At 42.5% G+C, this 26242-nt stretch overlaps 1 protein-coding gene across 1 annotated transcript in view; it reads right to left on the bottom strand.

Annotated features, from left to right (window-relative positions):
• adamts18 (ADAM metallopeptidase with thrombospondin type 1 motif, 18) overlaps window positions 1–26242 on the bottom strand; it is a 348492-nt gene that overhangs the window by 9359 nt on the left and 312891 nt on the right. The window contains exons 17-18 of the mRNA XM_063067228.1: window positions 13648–13852; window positions 447–641 (exon numbers count right to left, since the gene is read on the bottom strand). Coding sequence (XP_062923298.1) covers window positions 447–641; window positions 13648–13852 — 400 coding nt within the window. The remainder of the gene's footprint in view (window positions 1–446; window positions 642–13647; window positions 13853–26242) is intronic.

The raw sequence follows: 26242 nt of genomic DNA, 5'->3' as shown, positions 1-26242 counted from the left end.
TAAGGGAGCTAGGGCTTTACTCTTTGGAGAGAAGGAGGATGAGAGGAGACATGATAGAGGTGTACAAAATAATAAGAGGAACAGATAGAGTGGCTAGCCAGCGCCTCTTCCCCAGGGCACCACTGCTCAATACAAGAGGACATGGCTTTAAGGTAAGGGGTGGGAAGTTCAAGAGGGATATTAGAGGAAGGTTTTTTCACTCAGAGAGTGGTTGGTGCGTGGAATGCACTGCCTGAGTCAGTGGTGGAGGCAGGTACACTAGTGAAGTTTCAGAGACTACTAGACAGGTATATGGAGGAATTTAAAGTGGGGGGTTATATGGGAGGCAGGGTTTGAGGGTCGGCACAACATTGTGGGCCGAAGGGCCTGTAATGTCCTGTACTATTCTATGTTCTATATCACAAGGTTGCAAAGACATTCCCCTTTTAGGTAAGGCAGTGCCAGACCTCCGTCCAGGCTGATGTGATCCACCTCAGTCGGTCATTCTTCGGGCACCTCCGCAGCACGCACACCTCCTGATTCTTCGGCTTTGTTTCCTGACTACACAGGCTGTCCGGGACGGTGTGCGGTTTGGACGTTGGGTTTGTGCTTCTGCAGTAGACGTTGCGCTTTCTCAATCCCCGGCCACAGGTTTTGGAACACTGGAAAAAGAATGTGAGAAGTTGGAGAAGGTGCAGGTTGCAAGGACACAAAATATAGAAGCAGAATTAGGCCATTCGGTCCATCGAGTCTACTCCGCCATTTGATCATGGTTGATTTATTATCCCTCTTAACCCAATTCTACTACCTTCTCCCCGTAACCTCTGACACACTTACTAATTAACAACCTATCAACCTCCATTTCAAATATACCCAATGACTTCCTCAGCCAGGTTAGCACTTCAGCAAAAGGCCATGGAGATGCCACACTGTCAGAGGTGCTCTCAGGTATAATGTAAAAAAAAGCTAGACATCTTGTTTCCCCTCTTGGGTAATACAAATAGGTCTTGTGAAACTGCAAGGAATTCTCTTTGACATTCTGCCTGGTAGTTCCCTTCAAACATTATTCCTGAAACAGATTAAGTGTCTGTGGGACTTTGTGATTACAAAAGGACCTCAATGGCTGTAAAACTCTTTGGTATCCTGAGACGATAAGGGACTACAGAAATTTAACTTGTTTGTTTTTATGGCAAAAATATTGAGAAGGACCTTATGGAAATTCTTTTCCTTCTAGAAATCACAGTACAATGAATTAAAATCTACCCTTACGAATGGAAAAGCACTGGACATCCTAGGTAAATCACCATCATTATCATTATGTGCTGTGTCTAAGACAGGCAATCATGGCCTCTGACCATGATGGTTCTTGACAAATTTTTCTACAGAAGTGGTTTGTCTTTGCCTTCTTCTCCGCAGTGTCTTTATAACAGAGGTGACCCCTCCATTATCAATACTCTTCAACTCTTCAAAGCTTGTCTGCCTGGCGTCAGTGGTCGCATATCCAGGACCTGTGATATGCACCAGCTGCCCATACGACCACCCACCACCCACCACCTGCTCCCAGGGCTTCACGTGACCCTGTTCCGGGAAGGGGGGGGGGGTGCTAAGCAGGTGCTAGACCTTTCCCCAGGGAGACCTGCAGGCTAACAGAGAGAAGGAGCGCCTGACAGCTCCTTTGGCAGAGATGTGCCTCCACCTCGCCACCCACTTAGATAAGTACCTCGCTTTAAAGACTGCTTCTCTGACTATCCAATGTGAAGACTGTAATGTATGGATCTATTTCTTTCAGAGCAATGACACCCCCTCCACCCTTAGCACTACGTGTTGATCTGTTGTCTGCGCACGTGCATTGTTCTCTCGCTCTCTCTCGCTGCAATGTGAATACACCGGTTAAAGCCATCTCCAGCATATGTGCAAACACGAGGAATTCTGCAGATGCTGGAAATTCGAGCAACACACATCAAAGTTGCTGGTGAACGCAGCAGGCCAGGTAGCATCTCTAGGAAGAGGTACAGTCGACGTTTCAGGCCGAGACCCTTCGTTAGTCCTGACGAAGGGTCTCGGCCTGAAACGCCAACTGTATCTCTTCCTAGAGATGCTGCCTGGCCTGCTGCGTTCACCAGCAACTTTGATGTGTGTTGCAAACACAGGCAAGCTGGGCCACCAGAAAGTCCCACTTGTGGCAGGTGATGCAGAGGTGCTCGATGAAACAGTGCCCCAATTTATGATGTCTTCACAAATAAATTCTATTTTAGTTCTGTATTCTGTTGTATTTCTTTATTTAACTCTAAATGCCTACAAGAAAATGAATCTCATGGTGACATATACTTTGATAATCAACTTGCTTTGTCTTCGAAATCTTGTGGCCGTTTAACACTATTTCTGGTTCCCCCTGCAGTGATACTTCCTGTACTGCTGAGTACATCTAGCATTTTCTGTCCTTTATCCAAGATTTCCAGCAAGGGTGCGTTTTGAACTTCGCAAGAAGTATTCCACATTTACAGGTATATGGATTGCAAAAGCACACCTCCCCCAGATTAACGAATGATAAATTACTATGCCTAAAGGTATTCAAATCAAGACAAAGGTAATCTCCACAGCTTCAGTCTTCATTGTTAAATTCCAGGTGGCAGTCTGGACCACGAGATTGTATCAGGAGTCAGAACGTGCAACTTGTCCAAGCTAAAACAACTATTCACTGACACCATCATATAAATTACCATAAATACTTGTCAAACATATAGATTTCTATCACCTCCTCGAAGGAGGAAGGTGCAGAGAAGGCTTAGACTTTCCAAAGTGGCTTTCAAAGTGGGTGCTTCATTCTGGGGCTGGTCACTGGATCTCGAAAAATACGCTGCTATTTCACCTTCTTGAAATGAAAAAAACATGCAATACATAGAAACATTATTACTGAGTAAAACATACTTAGACCAAGGTGATATGAATAGACTTGGTTCCTGGGTTTGCCATGTTATAAGGTCATAGACTACAGATACAGATACAGGCCCTTCTGCCCATCCAGTCTATGCTGACCCGATCTTTTCCCTACTCTCATCCACATGCACCCGGACCATAGCCCTTCATAACCCTCTCCAAACTTAAATGTTGCTGGCAACTCGTTCCCCCATCAGGTTTCTCTTAAATATTTCACTTTTCACCCTAAACCTATAACCTCTAGTTCTAGTCTCACCCAACCAGAGGGGGAGAAAGCTTGCATGTACTCACCCTATCTATACCCCTTATAATTTTATATACCTCTATAAGATCTCCCTTTGTTCTCCTGCGCTGCGGGTAATAAGGTCCGAACCTACTGAACCTTTCTCTGTCATTCAGGTCCTCAGGTCCCAGCAGTATTCTCGCCAACTTTCTCTGCACCGTTGAGCATTGGAGAGGGTCCACAGGTGGTTCACGAAAATGATTCTGGGATTGAAAGGCTTATCATATGAGGTGGGATCTCATTGAAACCTATTAAATGTTGAAGGGCCTTGATAGAGTGGATGTGGAGAGGATGTTTCCTATGGTGGGAGAGTCTAAGATCAGAGGATGCAGCCTCTGAATCGAGGGACGTGCATTTAGAACCGAGATAAGGAGGAATTTCTTTAGCCAGGGAGTGGTAAATCTGTGAAATTTGTTGTCACTGGTGGCTGTGGAGGCCAGATCATTAGACATATTTAAGGCAGATGTTGATAAGTCAGGGCATGAAAGGATATAGGGAGAAGGCAGAAGAATGGGGCTGAGAGAGAAATGAGAGAGTAATGTATCAGCCATGATGATATGTTGGAGCAGACTCGATGGGCCAAGTGGCCCAATTTTGCTCCTCTATCTTTTGCTCACATGGTCTTTCAAGTTTATTGGTATCTTTCCTGTAAGTAGGTGACCAGAACTGCACAAAATACTCCATATTCAGCCTCAGTAATGTCTTGTACCATTTCAGGATCATACCCCAACTCAATTAATGCCTGATTTATAAAAGGCAATGTGTTTTAAGTTCCTTTTACATTCCTTTCTACCCTCTGGATAAAGATACTTCACCAGAATTCCACACCAAATTTATTATTGACTCTTACCTTTACAACCCTGTCTACAGACTATCCCATGTAGATATTTGTTGTGTTCACCCTTCTAAAGGGTAAAGAGCGTATCTGGTCACCATTAAGTTTGGTAGTCTATATAACAGACCATTGGCTTGCCAGTCTGCCTTTAAAATTAGATTTGTTCATTTCTGGTACCATTCCGATAGATCACTTTCTTTCTAATACATCTTTTCCAGTCCCTTTGCTAATTCCATTCCTAGTAACTCTGAGACCGGAAATGTTGTACAATGCACCAAGTGAATAAAAGAATTGCCAGTAGGATTGCTTTTGTGTGGAGTTTAGAGTACCCTTGTTCAGGTACGTGACTTCTTAGCAAATGAAGTTGATTCGGACCCACAGGTTGTATAATGACTGTGACTGAAACATGATCATCCCCAGACAGGAGCTCTAAATCACTGGCGGGTAGTAAATTGCAGATCACAATGTACTGGCATCTCACCAGATCTAAGCAGGTGTGGTTTAGTTTACTGCTGTCAGAAGACCTAAGTGAAATCTTTAGTACGACCTTCAGAGGGCAGCAACATTGTGTGAAAGAATAACAAAGTACTTTCAGAGAAGCCCCAATTCCTTGCAGCTCTATTGAAATGTCTAATAGGAAATGAAAAGCTGTTTATAAGTGTTGGAATGCATCCAAAAAAGGCTTCTATTACAGGAGAATACGTCCGTACAAAGGGATTTCCAAATCCGATTTGAACTAAGTTTATTTTTGTACATCTGGGATATGTGGACGTCACCGGCATATCTGTACGTTTTCTCCATTCTGACTTGCCCTTGAATTGAATAACGTGTTAGGACATTTCGGAGCACAGTTAAGGGTTTATTTTACATAGGGCCTGAACTTTTCTGTCCTTTTCTCATGGTTCCAGGGAAGATGTCTGTAAATTCCTGGCTTTCTGCAAAAATTCAAGGCAAATTTATTATCAAAGTACATATACGTCACTATATACAACCCTGATATTCATTTTCTTGTGGGCATACTCAATAAATCCATAATAGATTAACAACCATAACAGAAACAATGAAAGACAACAGGGCGTTCATCCAGTGTGCAAAAGACACACACTGTGCAAGTACAAAAAGAAAGACAGAATAATAATAAATAAATAAACCATGAAAATCGAGAACATGAGATGAAGGGTCCTTGAAAGCGAGTCCATGGGTTGTGGGAACATCTCAATGGTGAAGTGAAGTTGAGTGAAGTCATTCCCTTTCATTCAAGAGCCTGATGGTTGAGGGGCAATAGCTATTCCTGGACCTAGTGGTGTGGGCCCTGAATTCCTGTACCTTCCTCCTGATGGCAGTAGCAAGAAGAGGGGGGTGGGGATTCCTGATGATGGATGCTGCTTTACTGTTACAATGTTTTGTGTAGATATGCTCCTTGCTAGAGAGGGCTTCACCCATGATGGACTGGGGCGTATCCATTACTTCTTGGACAATTTTCCCTACAAGGACATTGGTGTCGCCATACCAGGCTATGATGCAGCCAGTCACTATACTCTCCACTACACATCTATAGAAGTGTGTCACAGTTTTAGATGTCATTCCGAATCTTTGCAAACTCCTAAGGAATTAGAGGCATTGGCAAATTCAATTGATACACCATAAAAATATGTGTATCTACTGAATTTTTGCAATTACAGACAATGTAAAAGGTAGCATGGTCGCGCAGTGCAATACAGTGCCGGAAATGGGCGCAATTCCCACCGCTGTCTGTAAAAATTTATACGTTCCAATGACACATGGGTGAGTATTAGTAAGTTGTGGATATTCTATCTGGGCGCCAGAAGCGTGCCAAGACTTGAGGGCTGTCCCCAGCACATACTTGGACTGTGTTTGTCGCAGATGCAAATGACACATTTCACTGCATAATTTGTTGTTTCAAGGTACCTGTGGCAAATAAGGCCTATCTTCCTCTTATTTTAAAAAAAAATAAGCTGCATGCAGCAGGACATGCATACAACTGCTGATCCGAGGACGCTTTTGAGGCAGTTGTAAAATAGTATAAACCCTTCATAAGGAAATGTGTCTCTCAAGAGATTACACAGCCAGAAGGAGGGCAATGTTGTTCCTTTAGCCAGCTAGATTCAGCATGTTACCAAATAATCTCTACAGATGCATCACTGAAAGTGTTCTGACTGGTTACATCAGAGCCTGGTAAAGCAATTCCAGAGCATAGGCTGCAGAGATTAGTGGATACCATGAAATATATGAGCATAGTTAGGCTAATCAGCAACAGCGCCTTTATTTCCTGCGGAGCATCAAGAAAGCTCACCTCTGTCCCCGGATACTGATGGACTTTTACCGCTGTACCATTGAGAGCATACTCACCAACTGCATCTCAGTGTGGTATGGCAATTGTCCCATATCGGACCACAAAGCACTCCAGCGTGTGGTGAAAACTGCCCAGCGGATTATCGGCACCCAATTGCCCACCATTGAGAACATCCACCATAAACGCTGTCTGGGCAGGGTGAAGAGAATTATCAGGGATACATCTCACCATAACCATGGACTTTTTACTCTCCTCCCAACCGGTAGGCGCTACAGGAGCCTCCGCTCCCGCATCAGCAGGCACAGGAAGAGCTTCTTCCCTGAGGCTGTGACACTGCTGAACCTCACATCACAGCGCTAAGCAGTATTGTACCAATATTGTACTGTCTCAGTACTTTTATATTTGTGTGCTGTAGCACTTTTTTTTATTCACAGTTATTTTGTAAATAACTCTATTCTTTGCATTTCTGGTCAGATGCTAAATGCATTTCACTGGCTTCGTATCTGTACTTGGTACAATGACAATAAAGTTGAATCTAATCTAATCTAATCGGCCTATTGAGTCTTCCTTGTCATTCCATCATGACTTATTTATTATCCCTCTCAACCCCATTTTCCTGCCTTCTCCCCATAACCTTTGATGCCCTCAATATTCAAGAACTTATCAACCTCCGCTCTAAATATAGTCAATAACTTGGCCTCCACAATCGCTTGTGGCAATGACTTCCATAGAATCACTACCCTTCGGCTAAAGAAAATTCCTCCTCATCTCTGCTCGAAATGGATGTCCCTCTAGATTGAGGCTGTGCCCTCCGGTCCTTAATTCACCCACTATAGGAAATATCCTCCCTACATCCACCTTTCAATATTCAATAGGCTTCACTGAGATCTTTCTAAACTCCAGCGAGTACAAGTCCATAGTCATTAAATGCTTCTCATACTTTAACCCTTTCATTCCCAGAACTATTCTCATAAACCTACTCTGGACCCCCTCCACCGTCAGTACATCCTCCCTTAGATAAGAGGCCCATAACTGCTCAAAATACTCCAAGTGAGGTCTGACCAGTGCCTTATAAAGCCTCAACATTACATCCGTGCTTTTATATTCTGGTCATCTTGAGATGAATGCCAACATTGCATTTGCCTTCCTCACCACTGACTCCACCTGCACACTAAGCTTTAGGGAATTCTGCACAACAACTCCTAAGTCCCTTTGCATCTCAAATTTTTTTTTGATTTTTCTCCCCGTTTAGAGGGGTACATAGCATTAAAAAAAATTGGGAACACCTGGTCTATGTCTTTATTCCTTCTACCAAAATGCATGACCATACACTTCCTGACACTATATTCCATCTGCCATTTCTTTGCCCATTTGCTCCTCAATACAACCTGCCCCTCCAGCTACAGTGGCATGCAGAAGTTTGGGCACCCCTGGTCAAAATTTCTGTTACTGTGAATTGCTAAGCAAGTAAAAGATGAACTGATTTCCAAAAGTCATAAAGTTAAAAATGACACATTTCTTCAATATCTTAAGCATGAAAATTTTTTCATTTCCATCTTTTACAGTTTCAAAATAACAAAAAAGGAAAAGAGCCCGAAGCAAAAGTGTGGGCACCCTGTATGGTCAGTACTTAGTAACACCCCCTTTGGCAAGTATCACAGCTTGTAAGCGCTTTTTGTAGCCAGCTAAGAATCTTTCAATTCCTTTTTCGGGGATTTTCACCCATTCTTCCTTGCAAAAGGCTTTTAGTTCTGTGAGATTCTTGGACCATCTTGCACACACTGCTCTTTTGAGGTCTATCCACAGATTCTCGATGATGTTTAGGTCAGGGGACTGTGAGGGCCATGGCAAAACCTTTAGCTTGTGCCTCTTGAGGTAGTCCATTGTGGATTTTGAGGTGTGTTTGGGTTCATTATCCTGTTGTAGAAGCCATCCTCTTTTCATCTTCGGCCTTTTTACAGATGGTGTGATGTTTGCTTCCAGAATTGGCTGGTATTTAATTGAATCTGTTCTTCCCTCTACCAGTAAATGTTCCCCGTGCCACTGGCTGCAACACAAGCCCAAAGCATGATCGATCCACCCCTGTGCTTAACAGTTGGAGAGGGGTTCCTTTCATGAAATTCTGCACCCCTTTATCTGCAAACATACCTTTGCTCATTGCGGCCAAAAAATTCTATTCAAAAGTTCAAAGGAACATCTAAACAAGCCTAATGCATTTTGGAAACAAGTCCTGTGGACTGATGATGTTAAAATATAACTTCTTGGCTGCATTAGGGAACATTTACTGGTAGAGGGAAGAATAAATTCAATTAAATACCAGCAAATTCTGGAAGCAAACATCACACCGTCTGTAAAAAAGCCGAAGATGAAAAGAGGATGGCTTCTACAACAGGATAAAGAACCTAAACACACCTCAAAATCCACAATGGACTACCTCAAGAGGTGCAAGCTGAAGGTTTTGCCATGGCCCTCACAGTCCCCTGACCTAAACATCATCGAGAATCTGTGGATAGACCTCAAAAGAGCAGTGCATGCAAGACGGCCCAAGAATCTCACAGAACTAGAAGCCTTTTGCAAGGAAGAATGAGCGAAAATCCCCGAAACAAGAGCTGAAAGACTCTCAGCTGGCTACAAAAAGTGTTTACAAGCTGCGATACTTGCCAAAGGGGGTGTTGCTAAGTACTGCCGTGCAGGGTGCCCAAACTTTTGCTTTGGGCCCTTTTCCTTTTTTGTTATTTTGAAACTGTAAAAGATGGAAATAAAAAAATAATCCTGCTTAAAATATTAAAGAAATGTGTCATCTTTAAATTTATACCTTTTGGAAATCAGTTCATCTTTTACTCGCTTAGCTATTCACAGTAACAGAAATTTTGACTGGGGTGCCCAAACTTTTGCATGCCACTGCATCTTCATATTAATAGCCGTAAGGCCATCAATTCCATCGTGCAAATCATGTACATATAACTTGAAAAGAAGTGGTCCCAACATAGACCCCTGTGGAACACCACTTGTCACTGGAAGCCAACCAGGAAAGGCCTCATTTATGCCCACTCTTTGCCTCCTGACAGACAACTAATCTTTATCCATGCTATTATCTTGTTAAGTAGTTTCATGTGTAGCACCTTGTCAAAGGGCTTCTGAAAATCCAAATGAGCAACATCCACTGTCTCTCCTTTAGTCTATCTTGTTTGTATTTTTCCTCAAATAATTCCAACAGATTTGTCAGGCGAGATTTCCCCTTAAGGAAATCATGCTGACTTTGGCCTATTTTATCATGTGCCTCCAAGTACCCCGAAACCTCATCCTTAATAATGGACTCCAAGATCTTCCCAACCACAGAAGTCATGTTAAATGGCCTATAATTTCCTTCTTCTGCCTTCCCCTCCCACCCCGCTTCTTAAAGAGTGGAATGACATTTGCAATTTTCCAGTCCTCCAGAACCATTCCAGAATCTAGTGATTCTTGAAAGATGAACAACAGACACAAAACGCCAGTCCTGCCGAAGGGTTTCAGTCCGAAACAGCGACTGTATTTTTTTTCCATAGATGTTGCCTGGCCTGCTGAGTTCCTCCAGCATTTTGTGTGTGTTTCTTGGATTTCTAGCATCTGCAGATTTTCTCTTGTTTGTGATTCTTGAAAGATCATTACTAATGCCTCCACAATCTCTTCAGCTACCTCTTTCAGAACCTTGGGATGTAGTCCATCTGATCCATGTGATTTATCTACTTTAAGACTTCTCCTTTCCTCAGCACCTTTTCGTTAGTAATAGTAACAACACTCAGTTCTGTCCCTTGACATTCTTGAATTTCCAGCATACTGCTAGTAGCTTCCACAGTGATGACTGACATAAAATAATTATTAAGTTCCTCCACCATTTCTTTATCCGCCGTTACTAACTCTGCAGCATAATGTTTCAGCGATCCAATAACCACTCTCACCTTGCTTTTACCCTTTATATAAGACAAACTTCTAACATCCTCTTTTATATTATTCGCTAGCTTCACTTCTTGTTTTGTCTTTTCTCTCCTTGGGTTTTTTTTGTTACTTTATGTTGGTTGTTAAAAACTTCCCAATCCTCTAACTTCCCACAATTTTTTTGCTATTTTATATGCCCTCTTGTTTGCTTATATGCTGTTTTGAGTTCCTTTGTCAGCTATGGTTGCTTCAACCTCCCTTTAGAATACTTCTTCATGTTTAGGATGTATCTATCCAGCATCTTCCAAATTAACCCCAGAATCTCCAGCTATTGTTCTTTTGCCATCATCCCTGCTAGTGTCCCCTTCCAATCATCTTTGGCCAGCTCCTCTTTCATGCCTCTGTAATTCTCTTCACTCCGCTGAAATACTGATACATCTGACTTATATTTTCCCCTTTTCGAACTGCAGGGTGGGTTCTATATTATGATCACTGGTTTCCTTTACCTTAAACACCCTAATCAAACTTGGTTTATTACACAGTACCCAACTCCAAAATTTCCATTCCCCACCACAAGCTGCTCTAAAAAGCCAGCTTAGAGGCATTCTACAAATTCCCTCTCTTGGGATCCAGCATAAACTTGATTTTGCCAATCTGCAAGACTAACCCCTATTGACATCAATGGATCTGGAGTTGAGAGGGTGAACAGCTTTAAGTTCCTCGGCATACACATCACCAAGGATCTCACGTAGTCTGTACATACCGGCTGTGTGGTGAAAAAAGCACAACAGTGCCTCTTTCACCTCAGACGGTTGAAGAAGTTTGGTATGGGCCCCCAAATCCTAAGAACTTTCTACAGGAGCACAACTGAGAGCATCCTGACTGGCTGCATCACCACCTGCTATGGGAGATGTACTTCTCTCAATCACAGGACTCTGCAGAGAGTGGTATGGACAGCCCGGTGCATCTGTAGATGTGAATTTCTCACGATTCAGGACATTTACAAATACAGGTGTGTAAAAAGGGCCCAAAGGATCTTTGGGGACCTGAGTCACTCCAACCACAAACTGTTCCAGCTGCTACCATCTGGAAAACGGTACTGCAGCAGAAAAGCCAGGATCTACAAGCTCCGGGACAGCTTCTTCCCAGAGCTGTCATCAGACAGATTAATTCAAGCTGATACAATTGTATTTCTATGTTATATTGATTGTCCTGTTGTACATACTGTTTATAACAAATTACTATAAATTGCATATTGCACATTTACATAATGTAAAGATTTTTACTCATGTATATGAAGGATGTAAATAATAAAGTCAAGTCAATTCATTTCAATTCATTGAAACCCCATTGCTATCATAACTTTGCCCTTATTACATGCCTTTTCTATTTCCTGTTGGTTTATATCACACATTCTGGCTACTATTTGGAGGTCTGTATATAACTCCCATCAAGGGCTTTTTACCCTTGCAGTTTCTTAACTCTATCCACAAGGGTTCTACATCTTTCGATCCTATGTCACATCTTTCTAAGGATTTGATAGGGAATGTCTATCTAGCCTGGTCTATCATGAGCATAGTCATCCCCACCCTTGTCAGCATCAAAAAGGCCGCATCTACCTTCAAGGATCCCCATCATCTGGGCCATGTCCTATTCTTGCTGCTACTGTTAGGCAAGTGGTAACGAAGCCGGAAGCCCCACACCACTAGGTTCAGGAACAGCTATTTTCCTACAACCATCAGGCTCTCGAATCAACCTGCACAACCCTGATCAATGAAACACCTCAGACCACATCATGCGCTACCATGGACAATTTTTTTTCTGCTCTAATGTCAGGATCAGAATCAGACTTTTTATCACTGACATACATCATGAAATTTGTTGTTTTTGTGACAGCAGTATAGTGCAAAACATAAATAATATCATAAGTTGCAAGAAAAAAATAAAAAATGCAAAAAAAGGAATAGCAATGTAGTATTTATGGACTGTTCAGAAATCTGATAGCAGAGGGGAATAAGCTGTTCCTAAAAAGTCAAGTGTGTGTCTTTGGACAATTAGCACAACAGGCAAGGTGAGCTGGGCCCAAGGGCCTATTTCATGCTGTACAGCTCTATTACTCCATGGTGTGAAACCATATTTAGCCATTAGTGTTATCAGTATGAGAAGGCACTTTCTGTTTATGGATGTGTGCACATAGTCTCATCTATTTTAGATTTGCATATTCTTACTGCTTGCTTATTACGAAATGGAGGGAGACCATTTGGCCCACTGAGTCTATGCCAAATCCAAGCAGAGCCAACTCATTACCTTCATCCCCCTTGTCTGATATCCCTGCAGCCCTCAAATTATAATCCTATAACATTCCCTTTTGTGTCCGTTCTCCAGTCACCTTCCATTTTGTGTCCCTGTTCTGTCACCACCTTCCCTCATGTCCCTGGTCTCCCATCACCTTCCCTCTTGTCCCTGTTCTCCCATCACCTTCCCTCTTGTCCCTGTTCTCCCATCACCTTCCCTCTTGTGTCTGTTCTTTCCTTTTTTTCTCTTTTGTTACTAATCTACATTTTGGTACCAAAAGCCATATTCGATCAAACTATCAGTATTTCTTCAGAAAGTGGGAGGAAAGCTGAGGATCTGAAGGGAGGTTGGGGAAGAATATACTAACTCCACACAGGTAATGCCCAAGTTTAGAATCGTGCCTCGGCCCATGGAGTCATAAGGCAGCTTTCATCCATCTAAGATATTGGATGTGCAGACAATGTATTGCATATGTAGCATGATGAACGTGGCCCGAAAGAGCACTTCCCTCACAATATTTAAGGAGTATCTGAACAAGCTTGTTAACAGGCAGATTAGACTACAGGCTAACTGCAGGTGAATGAGGTATTTGATGGTTGACACAGTCACAAGGGGTCACAAAGCCTGAACCTACCCAACTGCACTGTGAGAGTACCATCAGCTCAAGGACTAAAGAGATCCAGAAAGCTAGCTCACTATTTAGCTTCTCAAGAACAATAATAGATAAAGATATTGGAGCAGAATTTGACCATTTAGCCCATTATGTCTGCTCTGGCATTCAATCATGGCTGATTTTTCCACCTTTCTCTTGTGTTCTCCCCAGAACCTTTAACCCCATACCCAATCAAGAACCTATCAATCTTTGCGTTAACGACACCTGGTGACTTGGTGGTAACGAGTTCCACACACTCGTCATCCGTTAGCAGGAGAATGGATAGGCAATACATGTTGGCCAAAGAATGAATAAAATACCATGTTTTGTGGGCCAGAATAGAATCCCACCCGCAGACATGCTGCAAAATCATTAGCATCCAGTCTCAATGAGTCGCTAAATGTCAAATATGGATAGGTGGGCACTACTTGGTTTACCTGGGTCCATGCTCCCGTGCTCCATTCAGGAGGGCAGTCGTGGGCGTTGCAGGGCTGTACTCGAGGGGGTGTCACCATGGGGCACATGGAGTGAGGCACGGCCTGGTCATGTTGGAAGGCCACCTTGCGGAAGCATTGGATCTGGCGAGTCTGCTCCCCACCCCCGCAGGACCTGCTGCACTCATCCCACTTGCCCGTAGACCAGCTGTGATGGGAACAGAAAAGGAACAAGACAAAATGCGTGAGCCGGTTGACAAAGATCAGAGAAATGTGACAAGACCCAACCCATCACCAACACGACGAGGAATGTGGACCAGATGTCTCCCCTCAGATGAGATCCATTTCTTCCTCCATCTTCTGTCAGATGTACATCTGTAATAGGATTAGTGACTTGGCTTAGGTGTAGCTGATAAACATAAAAACATACATATTTGTTCAGGCTTTTATTTGTTAAGTAATAGCCCTGCTGATTTTTAGGAGGGCAGCCATTTTGTTTTCATTGAGTTTTTCAGCCAGACTGAACGTCATAGGCACAGTCCTTTCATCTTTCTTTTGTTTGCTCCATCAAAATCATCATCTGTATCTGTTGTTTTAGTTCGTAAAGGAGAATGCTATCTGAGCAATATTTTGTGTTAATATTATGTAAAAGTTTACTCTTGATTATCAGCAGTGTTTAACCAGTCTTGGTAGTTTAGAGAATTCTTAGCTGATATTCATCTTCTCACATACTTCAAAACTTTGCTTACTCATGTTGTGTATAAAATTTGGACATTTTACTGGTAAATCTAGCTTCATGTGAAAACGGATTATGTGCTTTACCGACATATATATTTCTCAGGTTTCTGGTTGGCTACAGGTATCGATTTTAACCAATGTTTTGACGACAAACTCTGCCATCTTCATCAGGGATGATGCCTGGGCATGTCTAGTCCAGTGGTATGTATTACCCACGGTGTCTGTCCCTCATGATTGGTTAGTCCTCAACCAATCAGGTTTCTGTTGTTCCACCTTGTTTACAATCGAATTCCAGTTCTTACTTACAGCTTGTTAAAATTCTTTTTCTCTAGTTTTATTTCTATGTTTTCCTTCTCCAGGCAGTCTCAAAAGACATTAGCGCAGCAATGTAGTTCTGTGCCAATGCAGTCAAACCTACGGTCATTGCGAACACAATGTTCTGCTACTGCCGATTTCTCCGGGTACCCCAAATGGATACCCCTGCTATATTCCTTAAGGTGGATTTGCACCGTGCATCCTGTCGGGCCAATATACGCTGTTCCACATTCACAGGGAATTCTTAACTGCCAGCTGTCCTGAATCCTAGGTCATCTTTTTCCCACATAACCTGGGATTTGAGCTTCCAAGTAGGTTTGACTATGGTATTAATCTGACATTTCTTCAGGATCCTGGTGATCCTTCCAGAAACCATGGAAACATTAGAGAAGACAGGTGAGAATGACGAGTTCCTCATCTTCCAGATATCTCTTCAGTGACAGTGATTGCCCTTACCTACCATCTCACGTGTCTCTGCATCCAACACGTCATTCTCTGTAACTTCCACCATTGTCCAAGGGATCTTACCACCAAACATATCCCCCACCCTCTCCACTTTCCACAAGGATCGCTCCCTCCATCATTCCCTTGTCCATTGTCCTCCACGCACTTATTCCTGCAAGTGGCCAAAATGCTACACCTGCCCATACTCCTTCCTCACCTGCCTTCAGGGGTGCAAACAGTCCTTCCAGGTGAGGCATCACTTCACCTGTGATCTGCTGAAATCGTCTACTGTATTCAGTGCTACCAAAGCCTCTTCTACATTGGTAAGACCCGACGTAAACTGGGGGAACCACTGCATCAAGCACCTCCTCTCCATCCGTCAAAAGCGGAACTTCCTGCTGGCTAAACACTTTAATTCCCATTCGCATTCCAACATAGCAGACCATGTTCTCCTCCTGTATCATGATGGGGTCACCCTCAGGGTGAAGGAGCAACTTGTTATATTCCGCTAAGTTTGCCTCCAACCTCATGGCATGAATATTGACTTCTCCTTCTGGTAAAAAAAAAAGTTCCCTTCTCCCACCCCTCTTCTTCTATGCCTCTCTCTGGCCTCTTACCTCTTCTCACCTACCTATCATCTGCACCTGGGTCCCCACCTCCTTCCTTTTCTCCTATGGTCTACTCCTATCAAATTCCTTCCTCTCCAGCCCTTTCTCTTTCCTACCCACCTCGCTTCACCCATCACTTCTAGCTATCCTCCTTCCCCTCCCGTCACCTTTCCATTCTGGTGCTCTCCCCTTTCCTTTTCAGTCCTGAGGAAGGGTCTCAGCTTGAAACGTCAACTGGTATTCATTTCCATGGATGCTGCCTGACCTGCTGAGTTCCTCCAGCATTTTATTCTATATCTGTACTTCTAACTTTATTCTTATGTGATTTTTTTTATAAATGCTGAATGTTGTTTTATTGCAGGTCACACCAAAATGGCAGAACAAATTTCTCATATATGTAAATGTTATGCCAAGTAAAGTTGATATTTAAACGCAAACAACAGGAATTCTGCAGATGCTGGAAATTCAAGCAACATACATCAAAGTTGCTGGTGAACGCAGCAGGCCAAGCAGCATCTATAGGAAGAGGTGCAGTCGACGTTTCAGGCCGAGAGCCTTCGTCAGGACTGCACCTCTTCCTATAGATGCTGCTTGGCCTGCTGCGTTCACCAGCAACTTTGATGTATGTTGAAAGTTGATATTTGATCCTTTATCTTTAACCTATGAAGATCGGCACCTTATACAAGGTACTTTCCATTTAGAGCGATGCAAATTATTTTATTTTATTTATTTATTTAGTAAATGGGCTCATCTGGCCTAATGAGACTGCACCCCCCAATTACACCCATGTGACCAATTATCCTACTAACCCGTACGGCTTTGGAATGTGAGGGGAAACTGAAGCACTAGGCACAAACCCACATGGTCACGGGGGGTGGGAATATACAAACTCCTTATAGGCACCTTGACTTTGACTTCACTGTCATTCAGCATTTTATTAGCTTCTCTGTAACGACATTAGTCCTGAGGTAGATCCAATCGAAGAACTTAATTGCAACAAGATGCTCCACAAGTACAAACACTATTAGATGTTAACAAAAGAAGCACTTTCCAGACGGTTGATTTAAGTGACTCCAATCTCTGCCGGTGTAAAATGTGTCTGGGAAGTCTCAGTCCTAAGTGGGCATCAGCTCACAGCATAAAAACTGATAACCACTATTTGGGGTCTCCGTGAAAGGCAATTATTGTGTTTGACAGTCTGGGGAAAGTGAATTAAAATTGGTGCAGACTGACTGATAGGCACAGCAGTGCATCACTGCTCTTGTCACGACTATCCATTTTGTACATGCTGAATTCTGCAACAAAATAATCTCAAATGTTCTGAGGACACTTATACCTGCTACTTATAACAGGCAGCACTGTCAGAAGAAGGTCATGCTGGTTGTATTTTGGTGAATTTGTAAGTTTCTCAGGAATTTGTTCAAGTTGGAGATTTCAATCATGACCTAAGATTGTTTAATGTCATTTCCAGTACGTAAGTGTAAAGGGGAACAAAATAATTATTACTCCAGCTCCGTTGCAGCACAAAAACACAATAAAGAACAGAATAAGAACAACACAATAATTATAAATACATAAAATACACAGATTGATTGTATGTCCATAAAGTGACACTCGGCATGAGTGTCTGTACTTAAGGTGACCGACATGAAATGTTACCTAGTGATGGTGGGGGATGTGCAGGGTTGCGTTAGTGGGTGGAGGAGTTGATCAGTCTTACTGCTTGGGGAGAGTAACTGATTTTGAGTCTCAAACAAGAGAAGATCTTGCAGACGCTGGAAATCAAAGGAATACACACGAAATGCTGGAGGAACTCAGCAGGCCAGACAGCATCGATGGAAAACAGTAAACAGGTGACATTTCAGGACGAAACCCTTCATCAGGACTGGAAAAAAGAGATGACAAGTCCATGGCCTCCTCAATTGTTATGATGAAGCCAGGTTGGAGGAACAATATCATATATTCCGTCTGGTTAGCCTCCAATCTGATGGCATGAACATCGATTTTTTGAACTTCTGGTAATGCCTCTCACTTCTCTTACACCAGTCCCCATTCCCATTTCTCTTTCTCACATTATCTCCTTACTAACCCTTCCCTTTTTTCCATGGTCTTCTGTCCCCTCCTATCAGATTTCCTCTTCCAGTAGTATAGTCATAGTCATAATTTATTGATCCCGGGGGAAATTGGTTTTCATTACAGTTGCACCATAAATAATTAAATAGTAATAAAACCATAAATAATTAAATAGTAACATGTAAATTATGCCAGGAAATAAGTCCAGGACCAGCCTATTGGCTCAGGGTGTCTGACCCTCCAAGGGAGGAGTTGTAAAGTTTGAAGGCCACAGGCAGGAATAACTTCCTATGATGCTCAGTGTTGCATCTCGGATGAATGAGTCTCTGGCTAAATGTACTCCTGTGCCCAACCAATCCATTATGTAGTGGATGGGAGACATTGTCCAAGATGGCATGCAACTTGGACAGCATCCTCTTTTCAGACACCACCTTCAGAGAGTCCAGTTCCATCCCCACAACATCACTGGCCTTACGAATGAGTTTGTTGATTCTGTTGGTGTCTGCTACCCTCAGCCTGCTGCCCCAGCACACAACAGCAAACATGATAGCACTGGCCACCACAGACTCGTAGAACATCCTCAGCATCGTCCGGCAGATGTTAAAGGACCTCAGTCTCCTCAGGAAATAGAGACGGCTCTGACCCTTCTTGTAGACCGCCTCAGTGTTCTTTGACCAGTCCAGTTTATTGTCAATTCATATCTGCAGGTATTTGTATTCATCCACCACCATGTCCACACTGACCCCGTGAATGGAAACAGGGGTTACCAGTGCCTTAGCCCTCCTCAGGTCTACAACCAGCTCTTTAGTCCTCCAGATCTATTTCATCAATCAACTTCCCAGCTCTTTACTTCATCCCATCCCCTCTCCTGTCACCTACTACCTTGTATTTCTTCCTCCCTTCCCTCTACCTTCGAACTCTGACTTTTTATCTTGATTGTTTACTGAGTCAACTGCTTACCCTTTTCCATAGATACTGCCTGGCTTGCTGAGTACCTCCAGCTTTTTGTGTCTATTGCAATGGTTTTGAGTCTGGTGGCCCTGGGGTGGATGCCACATGGCCTATTCCATAATGGAAGTGGGACAAACAGTCTATGGGCAGGGTGGGTGGGATCCTTCATGATGTTACTGGCCCTTCTCCAGCACCTTTCTATATATACAGTATGTCCTTGATGGTGGGTCGGCAGGTAGGTAGCTCACAGTCAAACTAAATCAGTTCAGTAACCAGCGAACATAACGCTATTTCTATCAAAAGATCAGCATCATAGATGATGCCAATATCTCACATCACTATTTTAATTAGTATCCAAAGATTTTTAATGAGGAGGATTTTTTGGTTTGGTTCATTATTGTCACATATAGCAAGACATAGTGAAAAACTTGACACAGATGAAATTATTACATAGTAGACTGAGCTAAAATAAGGAAAAACAATAACAATGTAGAATAAAGTATAAAAGCTACAAAGGAAGTGCAGTACAGGTACACGATAAAGTGCAAGACCCTTATGAGGTAGATTATGAGGCCAAGAATCTACCTTATCGTACAAGAGGTCCATTCGAGAGTCTGAGTGTAGTAAACATGACTAATCCATGCCAACGCTCACCTGACAAAATATGACCGTTCCGACCATTGTTGGTAATATCACTTGTTCAGTATGTGCTAAAATGTAGGTGATCATGGTCATTCCATGACTATGATTGTTCTTCGCTAAGATTCCTACATGAGTAGTTCACCATTGCCTTCTTTTGGGCAGTAAAAGTCGGGTGATCCCAGCCATTATCAATACTCTTCAGTGATCAATCTCTTCAGAGATTGTCTGCCTGGCGTCAGTGGTCACATAACCAGGACTTGTGAAATGGATCAGTTGCTCATATTACCATCCACCTCCTGTTCGCAATGACCTTAAAGCGGGGCGGGGGGTGGGGGAAGCAGGTGCTACATCTTGCCCAAGGGTGACCTGTAGGCTGGCAGAGGGAAGGAGTGCCATACACCTCTTTGGTAGAGATATATCTCCACCCTACCACCGCTTTTGATAACATAACAATCTCAAAAACGCTTTTCAAATGTACCAAGATGCAGCAAATTATCTGAAATGGATAGGGTGCTGAGCCAACCTGACAAGGTTTAATCTGACTGTTTTATCAGATTATACACTCGCCACCCGGAGCTTGCGACCGATAGATGGGTCCTGTTGGGCTCAGGTTGAGATCAATTCACTGTAGAAAGCAGAGTGGGGTTGCATTTAGCTATTGAACAACCATCCCTCCAATTCCTAGAAATCCTGGGACACTGCGAAAGACTGACTAAAGCAGAGAACAAACTGGAACTTTCTAACTTCTGTTATAGTGATCTGTCAGAAACATTCAAAAATCGACTTAACTTTTATGTGAATTTTACAATGTAGAATATTCCTCTGGGCTGAGATTTATAACTAAGCTCAGGAACACAGACTATATCACACTCAATTGCCGGCCATAATACAACTTGGCAGAGATTCAAAAGGTTGTACCTGATTCAATAAATATGTTATGGTCAGATGAATTTTTGCAAAGGTTTAGCGATGATGTTCTGGATTACTGTCAAGGTTTTATGTGGGGCTAAAAGACTTTGATGAAATTCCAGCCAGCCACAATTCTCATAACACAAACCCACAAGACTTCAGTTCCTCAGCCTTCAAGGAAGCATTTAATTTTCAACAGGTTGAATAAAGAGAAAGTGACTGCAACTGATATAACTGAACAAGCTAATCCGGCAGCTCTTCTGACACAGAGCAACCATGACTTTTATCAAAATACTAGAGGTGCTGGAAAACTGAACCAAAAAAAATAAACAGAAAACACTGGAAAGACTCAACAGGTCAGATGCCACAGTAGCATATCGTTTGGCATGATGCTATTACATCTCGGGTCATCTGAGTTTGGAGTTCATTTCCAACGACAACTGTACGGAGTCTATACATTCCCCTGTGGAATGTGTGGGTTTCCTCCCACAGTTCACGCACAAACCGGCTGGTGGGTTAATTGGTCATTGTAAATTGTCCCATGGGTAGGTTATGGTTAAATTGGGAGTTGCTCAGTGGAGCAGCTCAAAGAGCCAGAAGGATCTATTCTGTGCAGTATCTCTAAATGAATAAATAGATAGATAGATAAATAATCAATCAATCTGTGGAAAGACAAATAGTTCATGATTTAACCCAAATACTCCTTCATCAAAACTTCTTTCGAAAAACAGTCCGTGACATGGAATGTTAACTCTTCCCCAGAATTCCAATGTTAACCTTGATGCTTCCCTGTTCTCCCTTCTTTCCATAGATGCTGTCTTACTTAGTGACTGTTTTCTATATTTTGAATCTTAATTTTAGGAACACATGTTGAACATGTCTAACGCATGGGGTAAGATTTAGAAGTTTCTTCTACACTATTTGGAAAAAGGATATTGCAAAGCCCACATTAAAGGTGATGTGAACCACCTTCTTGAACCTCAGCAGACTTTTTGGCAAAGGTGTTCACACAATGCTGTTAGAATATTGGACATCAAACAGCACAGCACAGTGCAGGCTCTTTGGCCCATGATGACGTGCTAACATTTTAACCTACGCTAAGATTAACCTTCCCTCCTACATAGCCCTCCAATTTTCTTTAACCCATGTGCCTATCAAAAAGACTCTTAAATGTTCCTAATGCATCAGCTTCAACCACCACCTCTGGCAGTGTGTTCTACATATTTACCACTCTCTGCATAAAGAACTACTTCTAACATCCCTCCCTATACTTTCCTCCAATCACCTTAAGATTACACCCTTGCGTATTAGCCAATTCTGCCCTGGGAATAAAGATGCTGGCTGTCCATTATATCTATGCCTCTTATTGTCTTATATACCTCTGTCAAGTTGTATCTCATCCTTTTCCATTCCAAAGCGAAAAGCTCCAGCTTTTACTTAGACATTCCTCATGAGTCATGTACTCTAATCCAAGCAGCATCTGGTAAATCTCCTCTGCAACCTCTCTAAAGCTTCAACATCCTTCCTATAATGAGGCAACCAGACTGAATCCACGAGTCTGGAGGCTGAAAACGGCCTATGCTGGGATTATAGGACTGTACATGCGTGAAGCTGGGTGGGTGGGAGGGAGGAATGGGGCTTGCTTTGCTGTTTTTGCTTGGTATGTTCTGTTTTGTTGCATTCTGTATTGTTCTGCCAAGCATTGTGGCATTGTGCTATGCTGGCATTGATAGCTGTGGTGACACTTATGGAGTTATAGAGCATTACAGCACAGAAAAAGGTCATTCGCCCTATCCAGTGCATGCTGAACTGTTAACCCACAGAGTCCCATTGACCTGCACCCAGACCATAGTCTCCATATCTCTCCTATCATGTACCTATTCAAATCTCTCTCAAATGTAGAAATCATGCCCGCGTCCACTATTTTGGCTGGCAGCTCATTCCACACTCTCACCACCTTCTGAGTGAAGAAGTTCCCCCTCATGTTCCCCTTAAATATTTCACCTTTCACCCTTAACCCATGACTTCCGGTTCTAGTCTGACACAAGCTCAGTGGAAAAAGCCTATTTACAATTACACTGTCTGTACCCCTCATAAATTTGTATACTTCTGTTAAACCTCTCTTCATTCTCCTATGCGCTAGAGAATAAAGTCCAAACCTATTCAACCATTCCCTATAACTCAGCTTCTCAATCCCTGGCAAGATCCTTGTAAATTTTCATTGCACTCTTTCAATCTTACTGACATCTTTCCTGTTGGTAGGTGACCAAAACTGCACACAGTACTCCAAATTAGGCCTCACCAAGATTCCAACTCTTGTATTTAATACTGCGATCTATGCAAGCCAACATGTCAAATGCTTGCTTTATGACCTTATCTATCTGTGACACCACTTTCACTAGGGAATTATGGATGTGTATTCCCAGATTCTACTCCACTCCTCAGCGCTCACCGTGTAAGACCTACCCTAGTTTGTCCTCCCAAGCTAAAACACCTCACACTTGTCTGTATTAAATTTCATCTGCCATTTTTTAGCCCATTTTTCCAGCTAGTCCAGATCCCGTTGCAGGCTTTAATAGCCTTTCTCGCTGACCACTACACCCCCAAACTTGGTGTCATCCAGAAATTTGCTGATCCAATTTACAACGTTATCATCCAGATCATTGGCAGAGATGAGAAGTAACAACAGACTCATCATCAACCCCTGCGACACCCGACCGGTCACAGTCAGAGAGGCAACCACTTACTACCACTCTCCGGATTCTCCCACACGGCTAATGTCTAATCCAATTTACTATTTCATCCTGAATGCCAGCAACTGATTCTTCTTAACCAGCCTCCCATTGCCAAAGGTCTTGCTAAAGTCCACATAGTTGTCCCAGCATATCCTTGAGTGTGTTGGTTGTTAACGCAAACTGCATATTGTATGTTTCGATGTACATCTGATAAATAAATGTGAATCTGAATACAATACTCCAATTGTTGTCAAACCAAATTTGGGGTAGGAATTTCAATACTTAATCCATTAATGAGCAGGGCAAGAAATACATTTCTAATAAATTTACAATGATCAAATAAATTTTTGCAAAGCTACAGTGAAATTCTTGAATATTAATGTTATATAAGGCTAAAATGCTTTCAAATTCCACCCAGTTCACAATATATGCTGGAGATGGAGGGTGGGGGACACCGGTACTCAGTGCATTGGGTGGGTTACCACTCAAATGGCCACTTTTTCCCAGACGACGTCAAGCTTTGATTGTTGAAGCTGCACACATCCAGGTAAGAAATGTGAATCTGTATACAACACACCTGATGTCTCTTATAAACGTGGGAGGGATTTGGGATATCTGAACTCTCTTTGTAGTCATAGCATTTATGTGGCTGGTCCATTGTGAACCTGCCATGTTAGAAAGAAACCATCCACCCCCCCCAAAAAAACCCCAACTGAATCACGATTAGGACTACACATCACGCGTCATACAAAAAGCTTCTAAAAATAAACATCAAACCACCAGCAAGAAAAGAAAATATACTAAAAAAATTTACTATTAGATCGTGGAAAAATTATATCAATTAACTCAAATGATAATAACGAGCAAATGAGCCCCATCTTTTCTCAAAATCAAATAAAGGTTCAAAGGTTCAACTTCTAATTTTCTCCAAACTAAGACATAGCATCACTTGAGAGAACCATTGTGACAAAGTGGGAGCTGATGTGTCCTTCCACTTCAACAAAATGGCCCTCCTAGCTGTCAATGTAATAAATGCAATAACATGTTGGTCAGACACAGAAACACCAGGGGTTGTACACCTAATGGGTTCTTTTTTTTTCTCACTTTTCTGCTTAGTAGGTTTTTTTTGTTATCACAAAATTTTTTTTCAATCTTTAAGATAATGTTTTTTTTTGAGGCATTGTAAGTGTTGTTACTTCGATGTACTCACGTTATTTTTCCTGTATATAACAATAAAAAGATTTGAAAAGAAAGAAAGGACTACACATCACCTCTGAGGCATCTTTCCTGTAGTTATCCAGCTTCTCAACAAAACTCACTCCGATGCAATACCCTAACTATCCCTGCATAACATCTGTAAAATGTCTTTCCTGCTCTCCTTGTTCTATTGATAATTGCTAAGTCTATTGATGTGTTCACATTTATTTTAGTTTGATTTTTGACATTTGCACATGTAACCATTCTGCTAATTGCTGATTGCTCATGGCTGTTTGCGTTGCTGTTCTATAAATTGTTGGTTGCGATTGTGTGGTTTGTTATTGTATTACCCTGTGTATTGTACTTGGCACCGAAGCACAATCCATTCTGTTGCGTTTCACATACTGGAAGTAAAGAGTTATTTATTTATTGATGGAGACACGGAGCGCAATAGGCCTTTCCGGTCTTTTGAGCTACGCTGCCCAGCATCACCAATTTATCCCTAGCCTGATCTCATGACAATTTACAATAACCAACTAACCTACCAACTGATAAATCTTTGCCTGTGGGAGGAAACGGGGGCAGCCAGAAAAAACCCGAGGAGAAACCCAGGGTCACGGAGAGAACGTACCAACTCCTTACAGTCAGCAGTGGGAAATGAACCTGGGTTGCTGGTACAGTAAATCATTGTGCCACCCGTGCATTCTGATACTGATTCTGAAAATCTCCCTGGAAGGGTATTTCTCCCATGATATCCAGAATGAAGATGTTCACTCATTAGTACCCCATCGGCTCCATGCATCACAGCATGATAAAGCAACTGTTCTGTCCCAATTCTACAAGAAATGCAGAGAATTGTAAACACACCCCAGTCCATCATGAAATCAAACCTCTCTCCCTACAATCCATCTGTACTTTGCACTGCCTTGGGGAAACAGCTAACGTAATCAAAGCCCCTCCCAACCCAATTGATCTTTCCTCTATGTGCCATCAAGCAGAAGGTACAAATGATTAGGTGCACACACCTTCAGCTACAAGGACGGTTTCCATCCTGCTGCTACAGTTGTACCACGGAAAGCATTCTGACAGGCTGGTATGGAGGGGCTACTGCACAGGACCGAAAGAAGCTGCAGAAGGTTGTAAATCTAGTCAGCTCCATCTTGGGCACTAGCCTACAAAGTACCCAGGACATATTTAGGGAGTGGTGTCTCAGAAAGGCAGCATCCATCATTAAGGATCTCCAGCACCCAGGGCATGGCCTTTTCTCACTGTTACCATCAGGTAGGAGGTACAGAAGCCTGAAGGCACACACTCAGCGACTCAGGAACAGCTTCTTCCCCTCTGCCATCCGATTCCTGAATGGACATTGAAGCTTTGGACACTATCTCACCTTTTTTAATATACAGTGTTTCTGTTTTTGCACATTTTCAAAAATCTATTCGATATCTGTAATTGATTTACTTGTTCATTTATTATTATGTTTTATTTTATTTATTATATTTCTCTCTCTCTCTCTGCTAGGTTATGTATTGCATTGAACTACTGCTGCTAAGTTAACAAATTTCACGTCACATGCTGGTGATAATAAACCTGATTCTGATAAGTCTTGAAAGGGCCTCTTAAAAGATGATAAGATTTGGAGCAGAATTAGGCTATTTGGCCCATCAGATTTGCTCTGACATTTCATCATGGCCAATCCATTTCCCTCTCAGCCCCAATCTCCTACCTTCTCCCTATAACCCTTCATGCCCTGACTAACTAAGAATCGAGCAACCTCTGCCTTAAATATACCCAATGACTTGGCCTCCACAGCAGCCTGTGGCAATAAATTCCGCAGATTCACCACTCTCTGGCTTCTCATTGTATCTCAGTAGGCATGAAACTAACAAAGTAATTACCAGTTACTGTTTGACACTCAAACTTTGACACACTTCTATCGATATAATCGTGGACAGTATATTGACTCTCTCACGGTGGTGTCTGAAA

Source organism: Mobula hypostoma, chromosome 14 (assembly GCF_963921235.1).
Source record: "Mobula hypostoma chromosome 14, sMobHyp1.1, whole genome shotgun sequence".
Taxonomy (NCBI): Eukaryota; Metazoa; Chordata; class Chondrichthyes; order Myliobatiformes; family Myliobatidae; genus Mobula; species Mobula hypostoma.
Note: the sequence above shows the minus strand (reverse complement) of the source record. Positions and strands in the feature narration are given on the sequence as shown.